Source organism: Anas acuta, chromosome 16, assembly GCF_963932015.1.
Source record: "Anas acuta chromosome 16, bAnaAcu1.1, whole genome shotgun sequence".
In the NCBI taxonomy this organism is placed as follows: Eukaryota; Metazoa; Chordata; class Aves; order Anseriformes; family Anatidae; genus Anas; species Anas acuta.
Window position 1 is genome coordinate 16,884,624 of NC_088994.1, and position 25,374 is coordinate 16,909,997.

Below are 25,374 nucleotides of genomic sequence, written 5' to 3' on the forward strand. Positions count from 1 at the left end.
GGGAGGGGGCGGGGCCGCCTTTTCCCCTCTGTTTTCCGGAAGCGGATGTGACGCGCAGCAGCTGCGTAAGGGGCCGCGAGGCGGTGGCTGTTCCCGCAGCCATGGAGGCGCGGGAGGCGCTGCAGGAGCTGCGCGCGGCGCTGCGCGCGGTGCTGGCGCGGGTCAGAGGTGGGGGCCGGGCCGGGGCTGGGCTGGAGCCGGGCCGGAGCCGGCTGGGCTGGGCTGGGCTGGGCTGGGCTGGGCTGGGCTGGCTTTCTGCTGGCTGAGGCCTATGTCTGCCTTTACAGAGGGCGAACCGGGCGAAGGCCGAGAGCCGTTCGAGCCCACGCGCTTCTGGGACGCGCTAGGTACGGGCCGGGGGGTACGGGCCGGGGGGCGGGCTGGTGCTGCGGGTGCCGGGCTGGGGCAGGCGTGGCGCCGGACGGGGCGGGGGCGGGGCTCCGCGGTGCCGGTCTGTGGCAGGGCTCCAAGCTGCAAGAAGGACTCCAGCCGGGGCTTCTGCACTTGCTCTCGGCTCCAGCCGCCGTGTTCGCGTTGCAGAGCGGTAGGCAGCATGGAACAGTTTTCATAGCTATGTTTTTAAAGCTTTTGTTCTCTGTTAAAGCCTTCCAGAACCTTCTGCTGAAGGTGTCCTGGACCAGGAGACTAATGTGATTGTAGATATCAGTACTGGCTAAATAAAAAAAATAGAAATGAACAGATACATAAAACATACAACACGTATGGCATAAATACACCAAGGAAATCTTTGAAGTGGGATTTTAGCTTATGGCTTTTTCATGCTTGGAAAAAAGAAACGGTAATGGAGCAGTAGATGTTAAGGTTAAGTAGAGTCAGAGAAGACATTGCTCGTTTATCTGTTTTGTTCTTTTGTCTTTTACCCAAGATGCTTCCTAATGTCTTGTTCCCACTGTATGCTTTCTAAGGTCAGACATTCAAAGAAACATCACAAGAAGCTACAAAACTTAGTCTGGCATTCTCGAGGTCTCCACTGCCTTCTGCAGAGGTGAGTAAAAGCCCCCTACAGAGAATGAAATTTCAGTGTATGTGACAAGTTTCAGGTATCTCCTGGTTTACTTGACTAAAACAAAGTCTCATTGGGTTCAGCGCAAAAAAAGAACATCTGTGGGAACTATGTGTTTTAGAGAGTTTTTACCAAATTCAATAATTGCCTAGAGAACTAGTTTCAATAACTTAGGGGGACATACCAGATAGACGTATTCTTACACTTTTTTTCTTAAACATCTGCAACTGGTTGCTGACAGAGGCACGATATTGAGCAGTATGGACCTTACTGCTAACAAAGAATGGCAATGTATTTTCTGTTAATTGAGAAAAGTTTAACACGTGGGTGTTTGAAGAAGGAAGAAAAGACCTCCAACTCAGAGTAGTGGTTTAAGCTACTTCTTCCTCTTTTCGCAACCTTTGAACCATGCTACTCATAGTACATACAGTGAGTTTGGAACTCCAGAAAGCTGAGATACTTAATATTAAATATTGTATCTTTGAGTTCTGTATTTGTTTCTCCATTATTATGACCATAACTATGCTTCCCTCCCTTTCCCCCTTTTTTTTTTTTTAAACAAAGTAATGCGGATGGGATTGTTCATGAGACTTTCCTAATAAAGTGTGGCCATGTGATGTTGATACTTTTGCCTACCTGTTTTCAGAATTGTCAGAAGCTGAGCGAAGATGTCCAAAATGCCATTCTTGCAGTTGCCACAGTGTACTACTGGCTCCCCAAGGGCCAAGGTGAGATAGTAACAGCGGGATAGTGCCAATTCTTTCACCGCTATATAAAGAAAACAAATATTTCAAATTGTAGTAGAAGATCAGGCATCTACAGGAAAGCAAGCTAACATGAGCGGAGTCCCGTTGTCAGCTATTCTACAGACTTGCAACGTGGTTACAAGTGAACCACTTGACCATCTAATTCTGCAGATTTCAATCTGTGAATGAGTGATAATGTAGTAAGTGGTATAGTTGTTTGAGCATTCATAGTTATAAAGTGTTGATAGCTTCGTCCAAAGCCCATTTGGAACTGGAGAAGGTATATTGCTTCCTTCAAAAATAGCTGCAACTTTATATTGTGTATCCGCACAAACAGAGCATTCTGCATGTTCATCTGTGTCCGTTTCTGTCAGTGCTCTTTGTGGCAACATTCTTGCTGTTTCTCAATCTCAACCAGGTACTACTCTTCGGAAGATGGTACGAGATGCTACCACTGAAGTAGTGGAAGGAATGATCCAACTCACAGAAACTATTCTCATTTCTCCATTGGAGAGGTAGTAACTTTCCATTAAGAAGAAAGAAAAAGTTACAAATATCTTGTAGGGGGCAGCAAGTGCAGACTTGGAGAAGCACCCTAAGGGAAGTGGGAAGGCAGGAGCTGAGCACTGTTATGAGGCAGGCAAAGGCAGCAGCTTCACCAAGAAGGGCCCATTCCTCCAATATCTGAGTGAGCAGAGTAGTGCTGGTGAGGGTAGACAAATGTAGTTGAGAGTCGAAATCACTGGACAAGTCCATGGCAACAACATCAAGCTGGAAAGTTAGGCCAGAAAAGTCAGGATCAGATTTGGAGAGAGTAACGAGCACCAGACACTGTGTCAGCACCAGTGATTGCCCAGCAAGTCCATTCCAGTGATACAACCTCAGAGTAAAATAAATTTTACCGTGTATAAAGCACGGTGTTTTAATAACTCCTACTGAGTTTAGTTATTAATTGGAACAAAAGTCAGGAGCTCCTTAAAAAGACCTCTGAAGATGGTCTTTTGTAACATCCTTACATTCCTATTGATGCTTTCCATAGAGCACAAGAATTCTGCATCCCCCTCCCCTGTGTCAGAAAGCGAGCAGGGAGGGCAGAAAACTGGGCTGACTGAGCAAGGACCTGTTGGTTAAACTGAAGCACAGGAAGGAAATGCACAGGCAGTGGAAGCAGGGACAGATGGCCAGGGAAGAGTACAGGGATGCTGTTCATACATGCAGGGATGGGATCAGGAAGACCAAGGCACAGGTGGAACTGAGTTTGACAAGGGGATGCAAAAAATAACAAGAAGGGGTTCTGTAGGTACATTGCTCAGAAAAGAAAGGTGAAAGAGAGTGTACCCCCTCCGATGGATGCAAAGGGTGAACTGGTAATGACAGAGAAGGAGAAGGCTGAGGTACTCAACAACTTCCTTGCCTCAGTCTTCACTGCCATTCAGGTTTCCCATGTCTCTCATTTTCCTAAACCGGAAGATGACTGGGGTAGAAAAGTCCCTGTCACTGTAAAAGAAGAGCAGGTTTGAGACCGCCTGATGAAACTGAGCAAATGCAAATTTATTGGGCCCGATGACGTGCATCTCAGGGTCCTGAAGGAACTGGCTGATGGAGTCACCAAGCTACCTACCATCATATTTGAAAAGCCCTGGCAGTCAGGTGAAATCCTTGGTGACTGGAAACAGGGAAACATCATTCCCATTTTAAAAAAGGGTAGAAAGGAAGACCCGGGGAACTACAGACTGGCGAGCCTCACCTCTGTGCCTGGCAAGATAATGGAACAGATCCTCCTGGAGGCAATACTAAGGCACATGAATGCCAAGGAGGTGATCTGGAATAGCGAGCATGCTTCAGCAAGGGCTCTTCGTGCCTGACCAATTTGGTGGCCTTTGATTATGGAGTGACTGCATCAGTCGACAAGGGAAGATTGACCAAAGTCATCTATCTGGACTTGTGTAAGGTCTTTGACATGATCACACATGACATCCCAATCTCCAAATTGGAGGGATATGGATTTGAAGGCTGGACCATTCAGTGGATAAGGAATTAGCTCAATGGCTGCATCCAGAGAGTAATGGCCAATGGTTCTATGTCCAGGTGGAGGCTGGTAACGAGCGGTGTCCCTCAGGGGTCTGTGCTGGGACCAGTATTGTTTAATATCTTTATCAACGACATAGACAGTGGGATTGAGTGCACCCTCAGCAAGTTTGCAGATGACACTAAGCTGAGTGGTGCAGTTGATATAACAGAAGGAAGGAATATCCTCCAAAGGGATATGGACAAGCTTGAGAAGTGGGCCCATGTGAACCGAATGACGTTTAAGTGTAAGGTGCTGCACCTCGGTCTGGGCAATCCCAGACATGAGTACAGACTGAGAAGAATACATTGAGAGCAGCCCTGTAGAGAAAGACTTGGGAGTTCTAGTGGAACTAGAGCTTGACGTGAGCCAGCAGTGTGTGTTTGCAGCCCAGGAGGCAAACTACGTCCTGGGCTGCATCAAAAACAGTGTGACCAGCAGGTTGAGGAAAGTGATTGTCCCCCTCTGCCCTTGTGATTCTTGCAGTGCTGTGAGGACTCTGCCACTTGGAGTACTGCATCCAGGTCTGGGACAGGAAAAAGCGCAGGAAGGATGTTGATCTGTTACAACAGGTCCAGAGGAGGGCCACAAAGATGATCAGAGGGCTGGAGCACCTCTCCTAAGAAGGAATTTCCATGAAGGCGATTGATACCATTTGCATTGGCTGGCAGTTTTTGCCTCTGGAGTGAACGTTGTGTGTCATGCGTGATGACTGTGTGACTCTACAGCTAGTTAGTAAACCACTGTGCTTCAGGGGAGGTATTATGCACCCTCTCTTTAATGATAAATGATTCTGCCTGTAGTCAAAGATCATTAGCCTCTTCTGATTTGTGTAGATTCTGGAAGATTATAATACACCTAAGCACCTTCGGAGGTCTTTGTAAGAGGCTTTGGCTACTTGTTCCAATTAATAACTAGACAGAGTAGGAGTTATTAAAATACCTCTTGCTTTATGCAGACATGAGATACCAGTGACAAGCTGGTTTGCTGACATCTTTCCAGCAGATCCCCTTCTAGTGTGCAGAAAATACAAACAGTATAGCAGGATGGTGCTATTGAACCTAACTTTGAGAGTCTCTGTTTTGTTTCAGCTTGTCTCAGGAACAGCTTATATCAACTGGTGGTGTGTGGGAAGCGTGTGAGCAAGTGTCCAACCTGCCACGAAGTGAGTACTGTATATGCAGAACAATGGAACTAGGATGTGTGATCTTGAAATGTTGATAGTACTTGCGAGGGGCATTTTAGCTAGTAGAATGGAGGCTTACTCATTCTGTAGAACCCTACTGTTCTTTGAAGTGGATAAGCATGGAAGCCAGGTCAAATTCTCTGTATAGCAACAGTGCAGCTCTGAGGTTTGCAAAAAATGTAACCCTGTGATCTCAAGATCTCATGGTTGCAGACCTAAGTGAATGTTGTTGGAAGCTGATTTGAATCAGTGCAGCACTACAGTTGTCTTCCTTTATGTTTTGCAGATAACCAGGCAGCAGTTGTGTCAGCTCTCGCTGCTTGTCTGAGTGTGGTCAAGGATGCTCTGGAGGAGATGGAAAATGTAAGGAAGCTCCTAAGCCTTTGAGGAACCTGCAGTGATAGACTGCAGTGATAGAACACAGAGGTTTTTTTTTAATGTAGAGGCTTTGATGTAAGTTTGTTCTTATATGACCAAAGTTACTGAGTTGAACTTACTGAGTTTTCAAACCTGGGTCTAGTTTATCTTACATGTGGTTTCCATGAAGCCATATTCTGAACTGTGTGGTTTTAGGTTGGTATAAGAATGGGACTATCTGCCACGTTCTTGCTGTTTGCTCTGTTGAATTAGTTTTTCTTAATACAGTCTTATTAAGATTAACAGAATCAAGCAAATGAGATGCTGGTTGAAGAAGGATTCCTCCATATATTATTTGTTTTCTAGATCGTATTTTACCTTTCCTCCTGGGTATTGCTAGAATGGATGTTAGGTTCTGGGTTTTCAGGGCATCTGTATTCTCAGGCTCTGGTGGAAGGGCAAGACCCCTACAGTGATATCACGGAAGATGAAGATCTTGGCTTTCGGGGCAACAGAGATACCTATTGGTCAGAAGCTGACCGGAAACTGCTTAGCTCCTGCATGGGATTAATAAAGGCTTCCAAAGCTTGCCTGAAGAAGGTCTTAAGCGTAGTGAAGGCTTATGGCAAAGCTGAATCTCCAGAGCATATTGCTCAGCTGGATGACCTTGCAGACATTGCTAATGAGATCAGTCCAAGGTAAGTAGGTCTCTCCCCATGCTGCGTTCTGCTCCGGAGCAGTCCCTCTCTTTCTTGAGGTCTAGAAAATGGACTAGAAAAAACATTATGATACTTAATCTGTGACCAGGTGGTGGAAGGGGGTTTGATGGGAAAACTATTATATCATAGGCTATTGAGAGTTGTGCAGGTTAAGAAAGGAGTATGTGCTGCTGCTTGGGGTGGAGCTGTGACTAGAGATAAGGTGGAAGTGCCACACAGACACCTGAGAAGGTGGTGAGAAGTATTCAGTGGGAATAACCAAATGCCTCCTTGTCATGCCCTGCTATTCCTGACTTGCACTGTGGAAGTGGTACCAGCAGGTCAAGGGAGGTGATCCTCCCCCTCTGCTTAGCCCTGTTGAGGCCACACCTGGAGTATTACATCCACAAGAGGGACATAGAACTACTGAAGTGAGTTCAGAGGAGGGCTACAAAGATGATTAGAGGACTGGAGCACCTGTTGTACAAAGACAGGTTGAGAGAATGGCCTGTCTGGCCTGGAAAAGAGAAGACTGAGGGGAGACCTCATTAATTACCTGAGGGGGAGGGTGTTGAGAGGATAGAGACAGCCTTTTTTCAGTTGTGCCCAGCGACAGGATGAGAGGCAATAGACACAAACTGAAGCACAGAAGATTCTGGCTGAATACGAGAGGGCATTTTTACTGGGAGGGTGACAGAGCACTGGAACAGGTTGCCCAGAGAGGTTGTGCAGTTTCCTTCTCTGGAGATATTCAAAACCTGCCTGGATGCCATCCTGTACAATGTGCTCTAGCTGATCCTGCCTGGCAGTGGGGTTGGACTAGATGATCTTCAGAGGTTCCTTCCAACCTCAGCCATTCTGTGGTTCTGTAACTGAGATCTGTGAACTGGGTGATTGGAGGGCTTTCTTTCATTGCACTTCTCTCTTCCATTCTAGTGTTGATGAGTTGGCACTGAGCATGTATCCACCTGTGAACCAGCTGGCCGTGCGACTCAACGTAAGTTTCTACAGCCTGCATGCAGTTCTGCTTGCTTGGCTGTAGGAAAGGAGATGAAATTAAACTAGGGGAAATTAAATTAGGGGAAATACCTTTGACAGGGAGACAAGGGTATTAGTTACTGTCTAAGTAACATACTCTGGGGAACCAAGAGTCCCCTCTAGTTCTCACACACTCGTCTTCTTTTAACTGGAAATGCAGTCCTCATCTTTATTTCGGGGAAATGGCTGTCCACTCTAGTGCTGGCTCTAAACTCTAATCCATAGAGACATCCAGTGACAGTACCTCAGGAAAGTGAAGTGTAAGGCTGCCAATGTGCCTTACATCTACTTTTTTCCTGGGTAATTTAGATTTGCTCAAATAAAATGGTCTAAATTAAATAAATTAAAAATTTTTACAATGAGCATGGTTAAGCACGTTTCAGTTGTTAAGTGAAATAAGCTGCTTAGAGAAGTAATGTCCATTGCTTGCATGAGAAGCAATTTCCATCTTTGGAGATGTTCAAAATTTGGTGGGGCAAGGCTCTGAGCAACTTGACAGAACTATGAGGTTTGCCTTGATTTGAGCAGGAGGTTGTACTTAGGTGACTTCCAGCGGTCCCTTCCAACCTAAATTAATTATATACTTTCTCATATCTGAAATTCTTTATTCTGGTTTCATGCATTTGGCCAGTGGCTTGATTGTTGTTGTTGTTATAATTAATGAAGTGTTGTTTAATATCAAATTGTATTACAGTGAGTCACTTATAACTTTACCCCTTACAATGTTACCAAGTTCTAATAGACTTACCTTTTAAAGAAAAAAAACATACTAATGTATACTTTAAAAAATGATCTGTCTGTATTTTTACCTGTCTCAGTCAGCAACAGGTCAGGCGATACTCCCACCCATGTTAGATGGCTTCCTTTTGCATCAGGATCTGTGGCAATTTAACTTATTTTTGGCCATGTCAGGCATTCTTGCACCTTCCCTTTTTTTCCCCCGATATTGCTGGACCCCCTTTTTCCATGTTTGGTGTACTTTACTTCCATTTTGTTTTTTTCTAGGCTGCTAAACTGGCCTCAGTATTAAAGAAAGTCTTAGAGATTACAAAGTGAGTATGAGATACAATTTATAAGCATGTGTTGCCTGCTATGGAAGTTGATATCTTTTTGCCTCCTGTCAAAGATGACTCATTTCTAGGCAGCAAACGCTGTCATTTTGGAATAATTCTGATGTTATCCAGTTGTAATGGGATAGGAATAGGATGTCAGGAATTAAAGTGGTTACTGCTGAAGATGGACATATATGTGTCAAAGTTTGGAACTAGAGACATGGATGTTGGTTCTTCCTGGCTCAAAGTACTGTGGAGCTATAATGGACCTGTTTTAATTATGTGGTAACTTGGGACTTCACAATATGTATGTGTTGTGTGGGTTTCCGGATACATAAATGTAAAACCCTCAAGGTGGCCTTCCTAATGAATTTCCTCCACTTTGCAGGACAAGCCATGTCTGTCCACCATCAGAGGAAGGCTGGGTGCAGTTTCTGATTGGTGCAGTAGATCACAACATGGACAAAATCAAGAACTTCACGCAGGGTGAACTTTAGCTCTTCTGTGTCCACATGTGTACCTGCTACTGGCCCTGATGTATGCTTTTCCAGTGAATCTGGCCATTCTCCAGCTACAGGGAGAATGATGAGGACAGTGCTCTTAAGAGAGAACTTCAATGCCACCTGGCAAAACTCATAAAAAATCACCCTTTGCAATTGCAGGTGATGTCGTTTTGCTTGGACTCTTGGGATGGTGCAGTGCTGAATCTTACTGTTGTGAATGTGCCCAGTTTTTCAGACATTACAACTGCTGTGGGGTTCAAAGAACAATAAAATGCTGCTAGATTTACGTGGTTAGCTGCATCTGTTTACAGGTGGCAGAGAATATATATACATAGAAGAATAGGGTCTTGCTGCTTTTGCAAGCCAAATGAGCCATTAAAAAAAAATACAATGCTGATATTTTCTGTCTAACCATAGAGAAGAGCAAATTATCTTCCTCTCATCTGTTCCCTAAGAAAGCAATAGAAAATGCTGTCTGCTGCTTTACCAACTTCAAGGATCTGTAGGATATGAGTACATCTCTAGAGAAATACTACATCTATCATCGCTTCAGAGTTCTAAGATATGCTTTTTTTGCCACGGGAAGAATGACTAAGCATTGGTGAGTTGAGTGGATATGCACAAAGAAATACAGCATCTGCTTGAGCATTTGGCCCATGTTTGTCACAGGAAGGTCCAACTTGCAAGATCTGAGAGTGGATATAGTTGCATATGGGAGAGAGTTGAGTTTGTATGAATAATACAAGTCAGACGTAGTTTTAAATAAACTTTTAACATCTATGCTTGCCAAAGGTCAGTCGGAAAGATTGTGACCACTCTTTCAAATAGGACAGCAGGACTTGTTCTAAGCTGGGCATCAGGCAGCTGCAATGTTGATACTTTTGTAGCTCTTCAGGTTCTGGAGTTGAAGGCAGGTAAGATTCACAGTGAGTCTTCTGGGCCCTGCTTCAGTGGGAGTGAACGAGATACGCAGCTGTTGAGTGCTTCCAGGCTGCACAGAACCCAGCCTGAAAGGCAAGAGGGGATTATACAGGAAGCACACCTCTCTGCATTCCTTGTTCATTAGGGCTCAGGAGATGCATTTGGGAGACATGAGTGTGATGCCCCCCAAAAAAAGGGGATGAGGTGGGGTGTAAATAGAAAAAGACTAGCAGTGTCCTAAACTGCCATGATGGAATTGTGATCAGACAGCAATTTGGAGGAACTTATGAGGGTTGAACTCCCCATGAATCATCTACTTTGTCCTAATGCAGCTTTCTGAGAAAAATGTTGCTTTTTCATGTGGAAAAGAGTATGCCTTCTTAGATGACTCTTGGCTAAGTCAATTTTACCTGGCTCTTCAGCAGAGAAGGGGAGGATCAGATGAAAGTTATCTGGCTTTTCTCTTTTTCAGTGAAAATCTTCTGTATCACCCCTAAATAAGGGAGTGCTTGGGGCTTTCAACTGTAGTGGTCTATTCCTGCTTTGTTGCCTGTTTATTCTGGGGGCAGGCATTTCCAGGACAAGGGTTTCTCTAGCTTGTATTGTGTCTGTTTTTGCATTTCCTGTTCTTAGGTTAATCAGTTTGCACTCACCTGTACTTCCTTTGCCTGTAAATGAGCCCTCGCCCTCCTACCACTATCACACACTTCTCCAGGGTTTCAGCGAGAGGGTTCAGGAGGCTAATCTCCACTGAGGCTGGCTGGTACTGTACCATGTGTTCTGGAAACTGTTGAAAGAAGGGAATGAGATGAAACTGTGAGGAAAAAAAAAGAGAAACTTTTATGATTAAAGGGAGAGGTATTTCTTTTTTGCCAGGGGTCCCAGCATGAGCTGCCAGTTGCCAGAAGACTCAAAGTCCAGCTCGCTTTCTTTACTACTACAGTATTCTGTAGTTTCCTTTACAGCCTCTGATTTGCAGGCTGGTGAGTGAGTTAGGAGTCATCTGGATTTCCTTGTCTTTACACATAGATGAGATAGAAGTGGGAGGAGTATTGTGTATGACCGTGCAGCACAGCACTTTTCCCAGACTTATGTCTCAGTGCTTTGAAAGAAGACAGTATGAGGAAAGCCATGGAACGCAGCAAGTGTCTTTCTGCTGCTTGTGACTAGGAAAGCTGTTTTCTCACCACTGCAGTACAGAATGATGAAGCAATCTAACCTTAATAATGAGAGGGGGATCACAAATGCGGATCTCTTCCTGTGCAAAGCATATGTAGGAGTCCTTGTCTCTCAGCATGGCAGTCAGCCGAAGCAGATGGTTCTCTCCCAACTCTTTTATGTACTGTGAGTAAGGCACAGTGGCCTGCAGGGTGTTAGCTGGAATACAGAGTGGTGACATAGAGGTGACAATGCAACTAATATTAAGTTCTTAGACTGCATGCTTCCTAGCAGTGTTTAGCACCCAACACTGTACTAAAAGCTGCAGTATTTAAAAGCTCTAGAGACCCCAACTGAATCTGCAAATTCAGAAATCTGTAGGGTGATCCACCTAACGTGCTGCAGCTTTCCTCTTCTCCCCACCAAAGTGATTTGTTTGAATAGCCTACAGTCAGCTTTCCAGCCAGGCTTTTGCAGACTTAAAGCTAAGTGCATTTTTCCTAAATGAGAGGACAGAATATACTTTTCTGTCCTTGTGTCCGGTAGAATCCTTACCTTCATTGCTCTTGAGGATAAAATGAAACTCTTTCTTCCAAAGTTGGGTAATGGATGTGCCACCATAATGTAGAGACTGGGCCCCAAGTACCAAATGAGTTGCCTTCTCTCCACTGCTGGGGTTAAACACTTCAACAGAAATTGGAACATCTTGTCCCAGTAGCAGAGAACTATTGGACTGGAGTTGGATAAAAAGGTTAACTGGCTCTTCAAGGGCAGTAGAAATGGAGCTGAACTCTGATTTGGTGCTGGTAGTTGTCTCAAGTGTCTTTATTCTTCTGTAGACTTTGTCAAGTATTTTTTTTTCCTGAAGAGAACCTATTACAAAAAAAAGGGGGGGGGAGGTATGAGGAGGAGAGTGCATATTTCAGTGTTATTTCCTGTGTAGTAATTGTAAAGCAGTAAATGCAGAAGGATGGAGTTGAATTGTCCTAACAGTGCTGTAGACAACTATTTCTTAGAGCATAGAGAGACATCTCATTGTGCTCCTGGTTGGAGCAGATTGAGAATTTCATCTGACAGCATGTTGCATGTGCCTGAAAGATTCTACTTTGAAAGAATTCTTTTAGTTTTGGAAATACTTCAGTGCTAACATCTGTCAGAGTAAGAGAACAGTTGCCTCTCTGTAATTGTAGCTATGGTGCAGTACTATCTTGTCCTGTGATACACTGCAGCAAAGAAGACAGCATGCCATAGGCTAAGATGAGATTGTAGAGTTGGGAAACTAGGCAGAATAATAGATTTTAAAGGGAGAGCTTCTATTTGAGGGAGGGATATCATAGAATCATTGAATAGCTTGAGTTGGAAGGGACCCACAAATATCATCAAGTCCAACTCCTGGGTCCCCGGAGGACCACCAAAGAATCAGACCGTGTCTGAGTGTTATCCAAATGCTTTTTGAGCTCCAGCAGGCTCATTCCATAACCACTTCCCTGGGGAGCCTGTGAGGTTTTAGAACATTTGGGAGCACAGCAGTCCTCAGAAAGCTGGAGTCTGAAATGTAAGACGGGTGATGGGAGATGAATGTACAGAGTTTACAGGTAACAGAAGTCAAGAAAGGAAGTCTTCCAGACAGGAGAGTGTCTGGTGGAGAAATGCCTGGCCTTCTGGTGAGCTGGTAATTAAGCAGGATGAAACTTTGGGGTATGACCTGTACTTGGATTCTGTAGACAGCAAGAGTAAGGTGTTCTTGTGCCATTCAGGAAGAAGTAGTGAGAAGTGGATGACCATAATGCTCTGGTATGGCTGTTCAGTCCTGTACTCTTCACTTTTAACACTAGTAGGAAATGTGTTTAGACACTTTTCCACCCTATACCTTCAGGATATTTGTAGTTGTGTGTGATATCCTCACAGCGTTCGCTGCCCACACTCTTGGTGCTGATGTTGTTGCCAGTATACTTTGTGCAAATGCAAGCTGGCTTGAGGATGCCATCTGTTTTGTGTATCCAGATGTGGCACTTGGCATTTATGGCAGCAAAGAAATAGCAGACATCATAATCCACTTCAGTGTCCCCTTCTTTGATGGCTTGAACAGGGGCTGGCCCACAGAAGGATGCGCCTAAAGAGAAAATGCAGCCCAATTAAGAGTTAGATGCTTGACCAACTAGGCCCATGCTTAGAGCTCCATGGGCTGCACGAACTAAAAGAGTTAATGATGATTTAGTGTGTGAAGTCCTCGGGGTGATTTATGCATCCTCCCATTGGAAATTGAAGAAGGAAGGAATATTGCACTGCTTTATTTGCTCCCTTTTTTCCCCGAGTCTGTCTTTGATATCTTACCTTTGCTTTTTTCCTGGCAGGTGGCATCTAGTGCCTGCCATCCACTGTACTCTGGTAGCAAGTCTGTTCGAGCCATCCAGCATTCGTTCCAAACATGGAAGGTCCTGTGAGAGACAACATCATGTGCTTATAACAAGATGCTGAGCCCTGAGGTACAGGAAACTTTTAGCCAAACCACAGCAAATTAACACTCCTTTGAAAGAACTCAGCACACAGGAAGAGACCATGTTTTTTGATGTAAGTGTAGTTTCTCCAGATGGTTTGGGTTATCGTTGTTCATTTGTGGGCCCTAGCAATATAGCACTCTTTACTTTTGGTTCCTGAGGTTTCTCAAGAACAAGTCATGTATACTGCAGCTCAGCTGAGCTCTCTCTTATTTACCTCCCTGCAGCTGTTTACCTTTTCCTCTCAGTTGCTTCCTAGACCCAGGTATTGTCTCAAACTTTAGTTTGGACCCTGCTGTGTTTTCTTACCAGACTCTGGCACTCTTGTCATGTGTAAGCAGCATTCCATTTTCGTCATAATACTCATCCACATTCAGACTGCTGTTCGTGTTGTGAGCCCATGTGAAGCCTGTGACAACCCTGGTGGGAATTCCCAAGCACCTCAGAACTGTGCAGAAGAAAGAGCTGTGGATCAGTTGTGCATCCTGCTGTAAAGGTATCTTTGCCAGTAGATGTAGAGCTGGTTTTGATACTAGGCCCATCAGAATGGCACTGGGCCTGATATCTGGACTTTGCAAGAAGCACTGTCCCTTCAGGAAGTGAACTGTCATAGGTGCATTCAGTGAATGGTGTGTACTAACACTCCTTTAGCCCAAGGCTAGCAGTGCTAAATGTTGATGAGTAAATTTGGAGGATCTGCCTCGCACTTAGAGATTAAAGGTTATGTTACTGGGATCTGTGCTTTCCCAGGAATTCAGTCATATGCTAGAGGTTCTGTGTACCAGGTAAGGCTTTACTCAACCCACAAGTCTTTGAACCACAACCGTACCTGAGCACATGACTGCAGCAAACACCCAGCACTGCCCATAGCGGACAGGTTTGCACTTCAGTGCCACCCACTGCCGGAGGATGGGGCTGCTGCCCAGCCAGTTGGAAGGGGGTGTCCCATCATAGTATTTCCCGGTCCCATATTCTGTCATGATTCCTCTAACCTCATCGCAGTTCATCTTCAGGGAAGGAGGAGAGAAAGATGAATTAAGGAATTACATCTTAGTAGGTAAACCATATCCTGTTTGATGGAACTACTTCCAGGGCAGCTGAAACAAAAAGGATTTTTTGTGCAGAACATGGAGATCATGACTGACCAGAGCAGGTGCAACAGTCTCCCTTGAGATTTATTCAGTAAGTGTGCTGCTACTGCTAAGAAATTCCTGCAGCACTACTTGTCTGCTGCAGGAATGTCAGGAAGGGCTGGAGATAGGTGGGAGATGTTGTTTGGAACAGCCCTGGGCAGTCTTACTGAGTAGTCGGTGGGTTGCTGTAAATTGGGATTAAGTATATACTAGCCTGTCTGCATTCAGACCTTCTCTGCTATGGACTAGGCTGCTGACTACTCTCCTTACCATGGCAGCAACTGTGCGGCAGATGTAAATAGGGTTCTTGCGCTGAGTGTGATCCTTGTCCCGTTGATGGCGTTCACCTATGTCCAGCAGTGTGAAGCAGATGTCCACAATATCCTCCTCAAACTAAAACAAGAACACAACATCTTGAGAAATGTGGCCTTAATGTTTGTTCTCTGGAATCCCTGCAATGGCTTGAAACTGTGCAGATTTGAAGATGGAGCACAACATACTGAAGGCAGAACTGTTGCTTTATTGAAGCGTAGTAAGAAATGCACTGGCATGATACTGCATCCCATGACTGAGGGAAACTCCTGATTTTTTTTCTGGAGCACTCTAGGTCGGCATAGAGGTACTTGTTTAATCTGTTGTCACTAAAGTGGAATAGAATCCAGCTCTCATCACTGGCAGATTAGTCTTGGGCAAATTGGAAAATCTTGTCCTCCCTTTATCTGTAAAACAGACGGTATTATTAAGCTCTGCAAAATGATTTTTTATCTGTTGATGAAAGGAAGAGACAAAGCCCAGACTGATGTGTTTCTTCGTAAAATGACTGGCTGAGAAAGTAGCTAAAATTACATACATTGGATTATGGGACTTCATACATAGGTCTCCGTTCTCCTGTATGTTCATAGAGAAAGACAGTAGGAGCAGAGAACAGACTCTTTCATCGAAGCCACAGCATGGGAATGAATTGTATTCTGTACATACAGGAGATAGACACCCTTCCTCTGCTGGTGGTTGTAAGAGAACACAGACATATTGGACCTCTTACCTGATTGAAGTCCCAGGGCTGTGCCAGGACTGCATTTTCAGTCCCCCAGTAAATGATACCCTCTTGGTTTAGAACGTACTCCTGCCGCTGTGCCTCGTTAGCCAAGAACACTTCATCATCTAGAATGGAGGAAGAAAGCATAAGGAGAAAAGCATTCTTGGTCTTGGATGCCCTTGCATCAGCAGGCTATGCTACACTTAGGCAGTCCCTGGCATTGTACCCTTGGGAAATACCACAGATTCTGAATTGAGCAGGAAAGAATTTCATTGCAATCTCTGCTCAAGTAGAAGAACTTCAGAAAGATCCTACAAAGCTAGGCTATTGTACTAGCTAGCTTTTTTACTCTACTTGTTACTGACTTCTCTGTTCCTAAGGAAGATCCAATGGCATTAATCAAACCGGTTATAATCTTAACTTGTAGGAAATAAATGATTGAACTGCTTTTTCCTTTGCAAGACCACGGTGTTCTGATAACAGTACTTCAGGAACAGGGTAGGAGTGCTGAGGCAGGTTGCTTCAAGCTGTGCTACCTGTACAAACCCCTGCCTCCTTCCTGAAGTGCTGAGAGGAGCAGGGCAGGAGTAGAGGGAAGCACTGGGTAGGGTCAGCCTTAGCCTTTCCAGAGGCAGAGTGTCAGAGCTCAAAACTGTTTTTGTGAAGTGACTGATCTATGACTGCCTTTTTGTTCCTGATTCCTCACCTTGGCACCAGGGATTAAAGAGAAGGATGAAGTTTCCCAGGAGACAGTAAGACTTGGAGGCATGTAAAAGCAGAGCATACTGGCCAATGGGAGCATTGGCAGGCGTGTTCACAGAGATGGTCCAGAAACATGGGTCCTGTTCTTCTAGAGCTGCGCTCCACTGCTTCTGGTCTCCCAGGCGGGAGATAGGAAATTCAACCTGGGTTCCATCTGTTTTGGAAGGATTTGGTCCTGCAGCAAAAGAGATCTGGTTTCCACACATACATTGCCACCCCCTGCAGATTTTATGGACCATGGCTAGATCTGGAGTCATAGCTATCCTTTCATGTGGGACACTTAAGCTTAATGCTTACCTTAATGCTGCTGTCTTAAAGCTTACTGAACCTTCCTAAGGTTAATACTGGACTAAAGCCACCTTGTTTGATAGTGGAACGTGTATTTCACAGAGTGTAGAAAGGAGGAACAGCCAGAATGGTGCAGGCCTGTTGCTCTTGGGATTCAGTGTCTTGTGACAAAAGCCACAGTCAAATAAATTATGGTAGAGCAAGCTGAGAGTGGATGGCGCTGCCCTTCTCAGGGCTCTTGCTGAAAAACACTGTAATAGAAAACATCTGCAAAAGACCAGCTGAGTTTAAATATTCCTAAATCAAAAGTCATGAGTGAGGAGAGATCCCATGAGTACTTTCAAAGAGCAATGAGCTTGCGTTGTGCTGTAATGTGTTTTGGGAAAAAGATTTAGTTTTGACCTTGCAGTCCCAGCAGCAGGAGACTGCTCTGGCTTAGATAAACGGTTTGTTTGCCTCACTTCTAAATGTGGGCACATCTGTCCAGCTATGGAGATGTCTTTTGGCTCTGTTCTTCAGGTGGCTTTTGTACAACTGCTCTACAAGGTATGGTAATCATGGTACCTGTCTGTACTATGAGGAAGGTCCTTTTCAGCTGCTGCAGGTAGTTGTATACTGGAGATGAGAAGCTCACTGTGATAATGAATGGCTGCCCACGCCTCACCATAAGCCTTTTAGTGCTGATTTCTTCTGTGTGGTGGTTATTGTTGTTCATTGTGATCTTGAAATCACATCTTTTGATGCTCAGACCTGTAGCATGAGAGGAAATAGAATGAGCTTGAGGCTGTGAGCTGCCCACACTCTGGCCCTGGGTCCCATCCTGATACAAGCCTGTTTCTCCACTCAGACAGTGCTCCATGCCTTTGAGACTTCCAGTCCAGTAGCTGTAAGGGCCTTCGCTATGAGCTTGGTTGTTCTCTTATCAAGTGGCTAATGAGTAGCTTTTGCTTGTACCTTAACAATGTTAAGTGAACTAAGTGACTATAAAAAAGCTCCTTCTGCCCAGCAATGGACATAGAACAAACCTGATCCTTCAAATGGTACAGTTGTTGTGGTTAGCGCTGAGCATGCAACTGTGACTACAGTTGGAGTCTTATGGTGTGTACTCAAAGCAGCTTTCCTCCATGTGGATATGTGGTTGAAGTTGTGCACAGGAAGGAAGCTGTCACATACCACTTACATTGTGGATGCAAGGTCTTCTAGCAATTACAAAAATTCTAGATATATCTGCTGTGCATCAGAGATCAGCAACTAGTCCCAACTTTCCTGCTGGTGCAAATGCAAGGTGGCTGTGTAGTTTTGGAACTATACTGGATCACAGTAAATAAAATTTACTCTTTGTACCACACTGTAATCTCGCACACAGAGGTATTACAGGAAACAGAAGAATGTCATCTGTCTCATATGCATGCATCATACACATACGTGCCTCTGTCTGGTGCCAGCAAGAAAAAAAAATTGTCACAGTTTCAGTCACCCTGTTCTTATCTAATTTAGTGCGCAGTGGCCTTAGTGTGATCACCTACTTGCACTTTTCTTCTGGTTTTGGTGGTGTTCTTAATCTTTCCAGACTTTCTGTGAAAAATCAGATGGCATCATGATTTCTCTCAGCCTTGGGATAATCCTGACCTCACTTATATATTCAGCTCTCAAATCATCAGTGAGTCCCTTGAATTTGTGAGTTGTAACAGCTGCCCTTTATATGACACATCCAGTCATATACCTCCTCTTTCAGACCCAGGTTTCTCTCTTTGTTCCAGCTAGAAAAGATCCACAGAGCATTCCCCTCCTGTCTAAACCCACTGCTCGCATGCTAAAGACAACTATTTCTCTTTGCAGTTTTCTTTGGTCTGCTTTCTCCTCCTGTTTAATTTGCCTTATCTTCTTCATTGATACCTTGATAACTCCCATTGCTGTTGTCCCGTCTCTGTTGGTTGTGGAAGCCCTGCTGCATTGTTTGCAGTTACTTCTTGCGGTCTGGAGTTCAGGTCCCTTTATGGCTGTTCCATACCTGTGCTGGTGTAAACTTTACAGCACCAACTCAAAGCTTATGTGTTGTCTTCTGTATTGTGAAGATGTCTGTTCTGGCTGGCTTGTAGGCTGTTGAGTTGTATGTGGTGTGGGAGTCTGGGTTCCTCTCTTTCATATAAATTTTCATGGATCTTATTGTCACTTTCTTTAAAGTTGCTTGGAACCTGGACCCTCTTCTTCAAGTGGCTAAAACAGTCATCTCTCTGCTTCAGTTTTGTAGTCTGGACTACATTCCTTTTCCCCACCCCCATGTTAAGGATAACTCTCTTGCTCTTGCTTCCAAACCTTCACAGCTGCTTCTTACTGCTTCTCTCAATCTACTCTTAGTCGTTGATACAAGCTTTTGTTTTCTCTGTTTATGAGAAGTCCGTGTGAATTGACCTCCCTTGGACTTTGTCTCCTGCACTGTAAGAAGCTCCTCTCTTCCTCTAGCCTCATGAACACACTATCTTGAAGAGGGGACAGTTATTTTTCCTGACAGACAATCAGCAAATGTTTGGGATTAACAGAGAGAATTTTCACTTACCTTGGCCCATGTCTGTTTCCCTGGTGCTATGGAAGTCTTCGCTCCTGCTTGCTCTGGTGGGCAATGCCTCTTTCCTTTTTCTTAAAAAAAAAAAAAAAAAAAAAAAAAAAAAAAAAAAAAACTAGTTTGCAAAGTTGTTTGCTCGATTTCTTTACGAGGGGTGGGACGTGATGTTGCCACCTCTCCTTCATCTTATCTTGCTGACCTGCTCTGCAGAAGTCGAAGAGTCTTTTTTATCTCTCAGACCATACTAAAGAGAAGAAGGGATAACTTTTCGTATCTACGGATGAGGTTTAATTCCACACTGGGATGTGAAGCCTTTAGAAACCTCTAGATGGCAGTTTCTTCATAGAGCTGTGCTTTAGGGACCCCAGAGTAGGAAATGCAAATTTTGGCTTGGCCCTAAACACTGTACAGAATGTGCTTCAAATATTACTGTTGAAGAGCTGATCTCCAACTGTGACTATAAGATGCTTAGATACTAAACCCTTCAAGAAGTAAACAAGTTGATACATCCAGAGCCCTTGTTCCTAACTTTAAAATGTGAAAACACTTCAAAATCAGAAAACTTGTTTACAAAAGTAAAAACCTAAAGAGCAGAATTTCTGTAGCATAATGCAGTTTATTCAAAACCATCACACTTTAAGAACGATATGTTGTTTAGTCCAAGACTAAAGTTGCCATAAGATAAAAGGAAGTAATAGAATGGCGTGGGATGAAAGGTACCTTAAAGATCATCTACATCCAACCCCCATGCCATGGACAGGGATGCTACCTGACTAGATCAGGTTATTCTGAGTAGTAAAGATGAGAGAGACAGCTTTGGAAAAGTTGTAGAGGAATATGAAGATACTGAGTGACTAGGCCATAAAATAGCAAGTAGAGATTAGTGTAGATATATGTAAAATAAGAAAAATGAATACAACCCTTATAAATGCACTGATGCATTTGGAGGTAGATGTAGTCATTCTAGAATGACATTTAGATTTGTATTAGATAGCTGATGTAAAATATGGTCCTATGTTCCTGGCATTTTTCTTATTATTTACTTGTTAAACGTTATGCTTCAGGTAAGCTAAAGACAAATTCTCTTAGTAAATTAAGGCTATGCTATAAACATATACATGTAGATTCATTTTCATGGGATTTCTGACTGGTTGAAGTTAGAGAAGGGATCTCTGAAGGTCATCCTGTCCACCCCTCCAATGTGAAGCAGGGCCACCTAGAGCAGGTTGCCCAGGATCATGTTCAGATGGATTTTGAGCACCTCCAAAGTGGGAGAATCCACAACCTCTCTGGGCAACGTGTTCCGTTGCTCAGCCACCCTCACAGTAAAAGTCTTTCCTGATGTTTAGATGGCACCTCCTGTCTTTCAGTTTTCTCTCCGTTGCCTCTTGTCCTGTCACTGGGCACCGCTGAAAAGAGCCTGGCTCTATCTTCTTTATGTGCTCACTCCTACAAATGTTAAGATCTCCTTGAGCCTTCTCTTCACTAGGCTGAGCAGACCTAACTCTCTCAGCCTTTCCTCGTATGTGAGATGCTCCAGTGCCTTCATCATCTTTGTGGCCCTTTGTTGAACTCTCTCCATTGTCCATGTCTCTCTCATGTCCGTGTCTCTCTGGTACTGGGGTTCCAGAACTGGACACAGCACTCCAGGTGTGGCCTTGACAGCGTTGAGTAGAGGCGAAGGATCTCCCAGTCTGCTGGCAGTGCTCTGCCTAATGTAGCCCAGGGAATACCAGTAGCCGCCTTAGCAACAAGGGCATATTGTTAACTACTTCAGTGTTTATTAGTAAGCATCGAGATCACCTCATTTGCAGAAATCAAGAAAGCCTAAATTTAAGCACAATGTGGAGATGTTCCAGAAAAACCTGGGTTTTGGTGGTGGTGGTGGTTGATTGTTTGCACAGTTTTTCTATATCAATTATATATGACTTCAATATGTATTTTGAACTTCTTTTTATAAAGAGCTGAACACTATGTAATTACCGATTCATGGTCTTTAAGTGTACATATGTTGTAAGCCATTGATCATGCTCAAACCTCTGACTTTCTTTGCACAATCAGTGTTTTTAAATGCACCTTTGCAGAAATAATCTCTAATCCAAGAGAGTGGTTTAGATACAAGCTGGTATTTACCCTATCACCACTGCACTGTAGTGGCTGTGTGTACAGATAGTAACATTTCTTTGTCAAAACTGCAACTACAAGTAGTATTTACTAAGTAGGATGCATTGATGAACACGTAGTAAGTACTTCTCTGTTCTCAGTTTACAGTCCCTTTGTGTCTCTCATAACATCAAAAAGGGTCTAAAAAGGAAATCTGTTGAAAGGCATAACACACGAGAGAGACTTCCACAGGCAGTGCTCAAGTGCTCGTACTGGCATTCCATCTAGTGAGAATTTGCAATCTGAAATTGGATACCTAAGATCTGGAGAAGTCCAAACCTATACTTGTTTCTAAAATGCAACAAAAGCATAAGCTTGTACAACTTGCCAGACTGGATCAGAATGGAGGTTCATCCAGTCTAATCTTGTCTCTGACAGTACGCAACACCAGATGCCTCAGAAGAATGTACATGAGCCCCGCCCCAGCAAGCAAAGCATTGTCTTGTAGTAGGTGATTTTCAAGATTAAGTATGTCATGATAAACAAGATTTAATTTCACCCTGAGATTTCTTGTTAATGATAAAAATTCTTTGTAGAAGTTTCCTCCTCTCTACTTTGCAATCTAACATGTCATTAGTGGGAATCAGAAAAACACCAGATGCTATAATCTCAGTTGAGCTGCCTGTTTTATGCTGTTTTGTTTCTGCACGTGATAAGGTTGCTATAACATACTGCATGATGGTGACTGAAAATCACTTTCCAGCTGTGCATTTACTAACCTGAATCTCACTGATTGTTATATTCTCATCTGTTTTGCCTTGTTTGGAACCCTCTGAAGCTCCTCACATTTTTTTGGTCCTGATTTATTTAAATGGCTTTATGTCATGTGCAGATTTTCTAGTCTTTTTTCACTCACTTCTTGCATTGCTTGTTCTGAAGGACTTCATTCAGGTCCAGGCAAGCGTTGTGACAGTTCTGGGTCCACTATATCCCTGAAATGCTCACAGAAATCTAAAGGAAAACTGATCTATAAAATCCTTTGGAAATATTCAGTGTTATTTTCTTTATTGTGCTTAGGGATTCTTCGTGTTTTGAAGGTCCAAACAAGAGTCCATAAAATTCTTTATAATTTTTATTACCTTTAGAAATGGAACTTTAAAATGTTACATTAGCATCTTTAATGACTAGGTCTCTTTCTGAATGTAGTGATTGAAAAGTACGTACAGCTAAGTTTACCTTTCATTGTGTCTACATTTGTACCTATGATGTGGCACATCAATTAATTAGATGTGAATTTTAGTCTTTGCCTTAGAGCAACAAGAAATGCTTATGTTGTTCCTTTTATTTTGTCATTTATATGAACAGCATCCTCCACATTCAGAACACAAGTGTGATAGATACCATATGCTAAAGCATAGAATCATGGAGTGGCTTGGGTTGGAAGGGCCTTAAAGATCATTTAACTTCAACCCCTCTGCCACAGATAGTGACGCCACCCACTAGATCAGGTTGGCCAAGGCCCCATCCAGTCTGGCCTTGAACACCTCCAGGGATGGGACATCCACAAATTCTCTTGACAACCTGTTCCAGTGCCTCACTAACCTTACAGTGAAGAGTTTCCTCCTGTCTAGTCTAAATCTATCCTATTTTAGTTTAAGACTGTTCCCCCTTGTCCTGTCATGATCTACCTGAGTAGAGTCCTTCATCTTTTTTATAAGCCCCCTTTCAGTACTTAAAGTTTGAAATGAGGTATCCCTGAGCCTTCTCTTCTCCAGGCTGAACATCCCAGCTCTCAGCCTTTCTAGCAATGCAGCTTTGGTGAGAGCCAAAGCAGTCAAGTGATTTGAAACTACCAACTTTGGCTCTTTCAGGTTTAAAAAACAAATAATCTGTGAAAGGGTAGTCATTTAACTGACGCTTGAATCAAGGCCCGGGAAACTTAGCAAGGGAACAATTGTGAGGAGAAACATTTACTGTCCTGGAGAACATTCAAAACCAATTCAAAATACGAATGTGTGATTTCAGCAAGTGTTTACTTTTTTTTTTTTTTTGAGTCATCATGTTGGAATGAGGGCTGGGTCAGCCTCTTTTGTATGTTCAGATTAAAAGAGCATATTTATAAGGAAAAATACCGATAATTAGCCATATTTTACTCCACTAGCTCCTATTGACTTCTGACTACGGGCTGTGTAAAGATTGTAGGTTTGGCAAAAGGTCTTTAAATCCTCCCATGGGCACTTAAACATTTTTCTCTGTAATAATTATTAGTTTATTTGAATGGTTGTCTTATGTCTAACACAGGAAGAATGTGTGTTGTACATCACAGGACAGATAAATCTGCATTTTAAAATTGAAACTGAACTGGGTGCAGTTGCTGTGGGCAGTTAATGCTGATACCTGAAATCCCAGTAACCCCAAGCATTGCAAAGTTTGGAACTTTGCACAAGCTTTAGTGCTGATTTTCCTTTGAGCAGCAGGCTTCCTTTACAAACAGTTAATTAGGATGAGGCCATATCAAGCTCCTGTGACAAGCGCGGTCTCAGATAATTTCCTGGCTTGTATTTAAGAAGAAATACTGAAGGACTTTGAATAACTTATAATTTTAGCTGTGTATTGAATGTTATGGCAATCTGTATTATTGCAAGATTGAATGAGATTTTGTGAATGTAATCACTACCTCCAGGCCCTTTCTGAAATGAATGGAGAATTGTATACCCTGACTTTCCAAGATCCTGCAAGACTTAATTGATAGGTGCAAAAGCTACCTATTCCCTCTTCTGTGCCTGGAGAAATTCAAACTCCTCTGTGCATGTGTTTGTGTGTCAGTCTCTCTAAGCTGACTGGTTTCAACACGCTTCAGGAACCTTTGTAAGTATACGTGTGGGTGGCAAAGTATTGTAATTGATGTAATAAAACAGAAGTTGACATGTTTTGAAGATTTTGTTGGCTTCAAATCAAACAAATTTTAATGAGACCTCAGTTTAATCTGTCAGAGTTAGTTTGTGTCTGTGAAACATTTCTGAGGAAGTTGAGATTGCATTCTTGGACAGAGCTAGGTGTTGTCAGGAGGAAAGGGGCAAATTATCTCTTAGGAAAATTCACATCTTTGCTATTCTGGTTTGTTAACTCTGCAAGGAATATATTGACACACTGCTGGGATTTTGGTATGTGTGGCACAATGCCTTTCTAACAGAGGATGATGACCTACTTTAAGAAGCTTTGTGGAAGGAAGATGTGTGACTATTGTGAATTTTCATATATCCTTCTGATTATATTGTCCTGAGCCTCTTTTACCCATCATCTTCCAGAAGTGCTAAGGAAGAAGTATTACACATTATCTCCCTTTGCAGACAGAAAAATCAGTCTTGTTTTATATTTTATTTTTTTGCCGTCTGCCTGTTGATACAAGTGTGAAAGGGAACAGGTCATAAGTCAGCAGGGTGGATACAATGGTTTTGTAAGATACAGACAGAGGTTTGGGTAAAGCATAGTGCAGCAGGTCTAGGCGGTTAACAATCTTGAAGGTAGTGCCAGTACAAAACAAAAATACACGTCACAGGCTGCTTTTTCTCAAATGGTCTCTGACAAGTTCGTCCAATTCTTCAGATAGTACAGTGAGAAGTTTTTGAACTGGAGCAAAGTAAAAACACCCATAATTTCCCCCAGATCCCCCCTGCACTTTAATGGAAGTGCATAATTCCAAAAAAAAATTAGGACCAATCCATTGACTGATTTCCTGTGCTGATTATAGCTTCTGATCACTACTACAGCCTATTACTCCTAGAATAGATTTGAACTAGAAGAGACTACAAAGCCAGAGAGCATCTGAAGTGGTATCTCTACAGACATTTATTTTTTCTTTTCAGGAAATTACTCATGTTTAGACCTAGCAAAGCCTTTGTAAATAATCCAAGACAATTGCTGCAGTTCCTTTATGAAGAGAAAGTTTGATGTCCTTCATTTTGGGCCAGGATGATAGCTCTGCCAGTTTTTCCTGCAATAAATCTTCTAAATTGGCACCTTTTTCTTGCTGTCACTTCCATTGAAAATGCAATGAAACACAGCAGCCAGAGTTACATATAAGTCCTGAAAGCTTTTATCTATGCTTAAGTCAGAAACGTACAGATAGACAATATTTACACCGTTTCTATCAACAAAGCAGCATAGGTATCAGTTTTGGCTTTGTCTGAAACTTGTTTTCTTTGCAAAATTTGGAAAGAATACTGTATTGTAGCTTTTT

General features: G+C 43.2%; 2 protein-coding genes across 3 annotated transcripts; one reads left to right on the forward strand and one right to left on the reverse strand.

The window, feature by feature from the left end:
• Positions 1 to 18: 18 nt before the first annotated feature.
• CCNDBP1 (cyclin D1 binding protein 1) lies at positions 19 to 8,958 on the forward strand. 2 transcript variants are annotated; one of them, XM_068700601.1, is made up of 11 exons: positions 19 to 168; positions 288 to 347; positions 927 to 1,006; positions 1,671 to 1,752; positions 2,189 to 2,285; positions 4,930 to 5,003; positions 5,311 to 5,387; positions 5,826 to 6,079; positions 7,016 to 7,076; positions 8,123 to 8,169; positions 8,558 to 8,958. In XM_068700601.1, exons 1-11 carry the CDS (start codon positions 102 to 104, stop codon positions 8,664 to 8,666), a joined length of 1,008 nt encoding a protein of 335 aa, XP_068556702.1. In that variant the 5' UTR covers positions 19 to 101; the 3' UTR covers positions 8,667 to 8,958. The 2 variants fall into 2 exon arrangements, with proteins under 2 accessions (XP_068556702.1, XP_068556705.1); XM_068700604.1 differs by lacking the exon at positions 288 to 347 and having other exon boundaries at positions 50 to 168.
• Positions 8,959 to 9,106: 148 nt separating this feature from the next.
• Positions 9,107 to 19,101, reverse strand: LOC137865495 (protein 4.2-like). The gene is made up of 13 exons (XM_068700596.1): positions 19,026 to 19,101; positions 17,033 to 17,218; positions 16,125 to 16,355; positions 15,425 to 15,543; positions 14,653 to 14,775; positions 14,079 to 14,256; positions 13,559 to 13,697; positions 13,086 to 13,189; positions 12,622 to 12,864; positions 11,307 to 11,624; positions 10,813 to 10,970; positions 10,247 to 10,380; positions 9,107 to 9,679 (listed from the first exon to the last, which is right to left on the reverse strand). Exons 1-13 carry the CDS (start codon positions 19,033 to 19,035, stop codon positions 9,529 to 9,531), a joined length of 2,094 nt encoding a protein of 697 aa, XP_068556697.1. The 5' UTR covers positions 19,036 to 19,101; the 3' UTR covers positions 9,107 to 9,528.
• Positions 19,102 to 25,374: the final 6,273 nt, after the last annotated feature.

Bases quoted from the DNA above. Each gene is read 5' to 3' on its own strand.
- CCNDBP1 (XM_068700601.1), top strand. From the start codon at position 102: ATGGAGGCGCGGGAGGCGCTGCAGGAGCTGCGCGCGGCGCTGCGCGCG. The intron at 169-287 runs GTGGGGGCCGGG...CTGCCTTTACAG, and splicing joins GGTGCTGGCGCGGGTCAGAG to AGGGCGAACCGGGCGAAGGC. The intron at 1,007-1,670 runs GTGAGTAAAAGC...ACCTGTTTTCAG, and splicing joins CTCCACTGCCTTCTGCAGAG to AATTGTCAGAAGCTGAGCGA.
- LOC137865495 (XM_068700596.1), bottom strand. The intron at 15,544-16,124 runs GTGAGGAATCAG...CCTCCATTCTAG, and splicing joins CTTTAATCCCTGGTGCCAAG to ATGATGAAGTGTTCTTGGCT. The intron at 14,776-15,424 runs GTAAGAGGTCCA...TTCTTGTTTTAG, and splicing joins AGCCCTGGGACTTCAATCAG to TTTGAGGAGGATATTGTGGA.